General features: G+C 31.3%; 1 protein-coding gene across 1 annotated transcript; it reads right to left on the bottom strand.

Moving 5' to 3' along the window:
* Positions 1-1,842: 1,842 nt before the first annotated feature.
* LOC145955027 (uncharacterized) lies at positions 1,843-2,523 on the bottom strand. Its single transcript, XM_083069724.1, has 2 exons — positions 2,106-2,523; positions 1,843-2,033 (listed from the first exon to the last, which is right to left on the bottom strand). Exons 1-2 carry the CDS (start codon positions 2,521-2,523, stop codon positions 1,843-1,845), a joined length of 609 nt encoding a protein of 202 aa, XP_082925850.1.
* Positions 2,524-4,443: the final 1,920 nt, after the last annotated feature.

Here is a 4,443-nt window from a genome sequence, read left to right as displayed (position 1 = left end):
CAAAATATGAATGTGAACTTTCTATCTATGTGTTTTGAAACCTTATTTTTAAGAAAGTTTTATTTACTCAAGAATGTACTTTATATTTATTGTGTATTATGTATGTGGGGTAGAGGGTGTCACAATCAAAATTGTTCACAGAAGGCTTTGAAGTGTTTGAAGTAGTGGAAGTATTCTTGCCATTTGTCTTGTACCCCGGTGGAAAACCATAAATCTGAAAACATGTGTCAATGGTATGATTTGTCTTTTTTTACATTTAGTGCAAAATCTGGTAGATCTGCCTCTATTGTTGCCTCTACCAGAACGACCACCACCACGAGTGTTAGAGAATCTGTTAGAAAAGAATGGCTCAATCCAAGAGGGGGGTGAATTGGATTCTATGACACTAAATTTTTTTTTAGAGTTCTAAGGATCTTTATTTCAATTTTAAAATTTTCTAATATGAATTCTCAAAGAAGTTCCTTGAAAGACTTGTCAATGGGAATGAGTCCTATATGCTTTCTTGATTAATCTTGATTAAGTTCAATGTTAAGAACAACTAATATGCAATACTTTGATTTATTTTAAAGCAATGTTATGCATACAAATATATTAGTCAAGATCAGCCACTTTAACACTCAATCAAGATTTTGCTCAATGTAAAAGATAAGGGTGAGAGAAGAATTCACAAGTATTTTATCCTGGTTCAGCCACTCCACATGTGACCTACATCCAGTCCTCAATCATAACCTGATCAAGATTTGTTCCACTTTCTCAATGAAGAAGTTTTACAAGCATACCACACATGCATATACTCCTACATTCAAGATAACCACTTTCTTGCCCCTAAGAAAACACTTCTTGTAGAAACCCACTACAAGAATTCCTTACCACTTGAGACACCTACTCAAGATTTCCCTTACACTTTACACAAAGAATTAAGGGAACAAATTCACCTGGAACCAGACTGTGAATTCCAAACAAATCTTAATCTTCCTCTCCCAAGAATGTAGTGATGATGATGATCTCTTTTAAAGCATTTCACAAAATATTTTTCTTCTTGGTTTCACAAAGAAAACACTCCAAGAAGGTCACAAAGACTTCACAATATCAGTTTTTCTCTTTTTGATTCTCAGTTCATCTCACTTCTAAAGTTTCAAAGCGTGAAAGCTATTTATAAAGTTTTCAGATCCAGATAATCGATTATTTTAAATGATAATCGATTATTTTGTTCTTCATGATTTCTGGAAACCACTCAAGAACAGAATAATCTATTATTTCGCAGGATAATCGATTATTTCAGAGAGTACTTTCTGGAATATATAATCGATTATTTCACAGATAATCGATTATTTCACAGATAATCGATTATTACAGCAAGGCTTTTTTCACCTGTTGCTTGAATAATCGATTACACTTAATGATAATCGATTATTTTGAGTTAGCTTTCAAAAACTCAATTTTATACTTCAAAAATCTTTCCAAGTATTTTTAAATCATCATCATACTTACTCTCAATCAATTAGATTAAGATTTACTCATGCATAAAGCATACACATGCAAAATAAGCTAATCAAAACAATACAACACATAAGAACTTATAAGCTACTCCTATTACACATCATGATATTCATATCTTCTTCTTGACTGGTTTGTGTCCTTGGTCAGCTTCAACTCTCAGAATCCATCCTTTGTTATCATCAAAACTCTCATACTCCAGGGCCGAGTTGATTCACTACTCCATGGATCTCAACAAAATCCACCACGAGTAAAAGAATTGTTGCGAGCAGAATCATCATTGAATGTAGCCAGAGCTGCAAATTCTTGTGGAATTGGAGGAACTTGACCTCCAAACTCGCGTTCTTACTGAAAAATGAGAGAAAAAGTGTGAGTGAGGCCAGGCATAGGTTCCATAAGCATTACTTGAGAACGAACTTGAGAGAATTCATCATTGAGTCCTCGCAAGAACTTGATTATGCAATCATCATCACGTTCCTTCTGAATCTTCGAAAATATTCCACAAGAACATGCAATAGAGCAAGAACAAGCCAAAACTGTGCGATACATTGACAATTATTTCCAAAGTATACGCAGACGAGTGTAATATTTTGAAAGAGTAAGCTCACCTTGTTTACAATTTTGCAATTCTTCTTGCAGATCAGCAATACGAAATTTATCGCCATTAGAGAAGCGATCACAAAGGTCTCGCCAAATTTCTGAAGCCGACTCGATCCACATAACAAATTTACGAATTGAAGGAGTCATTGAGTGCGCAAGCCATGAGATAACCATTTTGTTGCAGCGACACCATTCTTTGTGAAGAGGATCAGAGAGATTTGGACAGGTTAGGGTTCCAAGAACAAACTGATCCTTATTCTTGGTTTCAAGGGCTACGAGCATGTCGTGCTTCCATTGTGGAAAATTGTTATCGGAAAGCAAAGGTGTTACAAGAACTAAAGCTGGATTTTGTCCTGGATGAAGAAACAAAGGATTCGCCGAATTAACGAGGTGATCAGAAAGTGCGGTTTGAATTGAATTTGCCATTGTTGACCAGAAAAAAGAACAATAGAAAAAAAAAGGAAAATTTAACGGAATAGAGAACAATGCAGAAGCGAAGAATAGCCATACGATGATACCATGTTAGCAGGTAAGGTGCTCATTATTATGTGAGAGAAATTATCATCTTGTATCATACTCATTCACAGAGAGCATGATTATCGTTTTATATACAAGTATAAGTTGCCAAAGAAATAATAATCTAACTAACCATGGTTAGGACTATCTAATATAAAACTAACTAAGAGAAATATAGGTACAAAGGAAAATAGAAAAGAAAAGCTAATGAGAGAAGCCTTATTAATCCTAATATGGGTTGAAGCATATATTACTACAAAATTTTATTTTATTTTATGTTATTTTTGTTTTATTTATTATGATATTGAAACTTGATGTTTTATTTTATTTTTAGACATGAGAACAATGTCATTATCGTTACGATGAATACATGTATTTGAATTTTTACAAGTAAAATTTTTAATATTATTTTTTATTTAAAACTTTTTTTATATAGTAATAAAAATATATTTAAGTTAATTATATTTTATCAAATATTTCATATTTATGTATTTAAAAAATAATTATAAATATTTTATAATATATATATATATATATATATTAATATTTTATAAGAATATTATATAATAATAGTCATAAAATAGAAAATGTGAAAAAATGTTCTATTCTGTTATGTTTAGTTTTTTATTCTCAACCAAACATTAAACATAATAGGGATATATATGTAATTAAACATGATATTCTATTTTGTTCAACAAGCCCCAAACACAAAATAGAACACATGGTTTTGTTTTGTTCTATTGTTACCAAATACAGTATAAATACACTATTATTCTATTATATTTTATTCCATTCTGACCCGTTTCACTACCAAACGCTACCAACAAGTCTCATTACACCTATTAATAGACGATGTTAGTAGGCCTAATCAGAATATTTATAAGGCCAGACCCACTAATCAACTAATTAAAAATGTTAAACTTCTTATTTAATAAGTTTCTAAAACAAACCCAAATAAAGTGTAGAGGTGTAATATTGTGGCACATTTTTGGACCTTGATATGTCTGAACTGGGTAAAATGTTCAACAGAAGTTGTAGATCTCTGTCTTAGCTTTCTAGGGACACTAAGAATGTCCTATTGTGAGTTTGGGAGCTCAAGTATGACCTGTGCAAGAAAACATGTCAAAGTGGACAAAATTTACGAAAATTAACTAAGAATTTAGAATTGAAACCAAAATTGTCAACTAAAACAAATGTTAACCAAGTCATCAATTTAAAACACTAATAAACGTCAAATACGTACAATATAATGAACTAAAGATGTATTAATTATGCGCTATCAATGTTATATGATGCAAGATCACATTGTAGAATTTTGATATTAAGTAAGTTGAGTTAATTTATGTTGAACTAGATAATGTTTCCAAATGTTACAAGTTGTCTGTCGAATGAGTAGAGATGTTGTGTTGAGAAAAGTCAAATCAATAATCATTGAATGCAATGATCCAAAGACCTGGGAAATTCTATAGTAGAAAAACACTCAACCAAATTATAAATGCTTGAGAGGATTTAGCCTTGAGATTAGAGATTTTTGGGTGCAGAAAAGGGTTGAGCAAGATCAATAATAGCTTAGCCAAATAATTTTTTTCAACCTAAAGAATTTAAATTCTACTCAGCCAAATAAAAAATGGTTGAGTGGATTGGGTCACTTGAGTCGTATTCTATTTTTGGAATTAGGAGATATAAAATGGGGGTTTCAAATTATGCAAAATTTAATATACAATATCCGAAAAATAATACAAAATAGTTCAACAATGAAACTATTAAAATTGTACACTAAAGATAGTTATTAAGTGCCAAAGTTTGAAATTTTATGTCAATTCACTACAA

This window comes from Cajanus cajan, chromosome 2 (genome assembly GCF_000230855.2).
Source record: "Cajanus cajan strain Asha chromosome 2, NIPB_CcT2T_4, whole genome shotgun sequence".
Lineage (NCBI taxonomy): Eukaryota > Viridiplantae > Streptophyta > Magnoliopsida > Fabales > Fabaceae > Cajanus > Cajanus cajan.
Note: the sequence above shows the minus strand (reverse complement) of the source record. Positions and strands in the feature narration are given on the sequence as shown.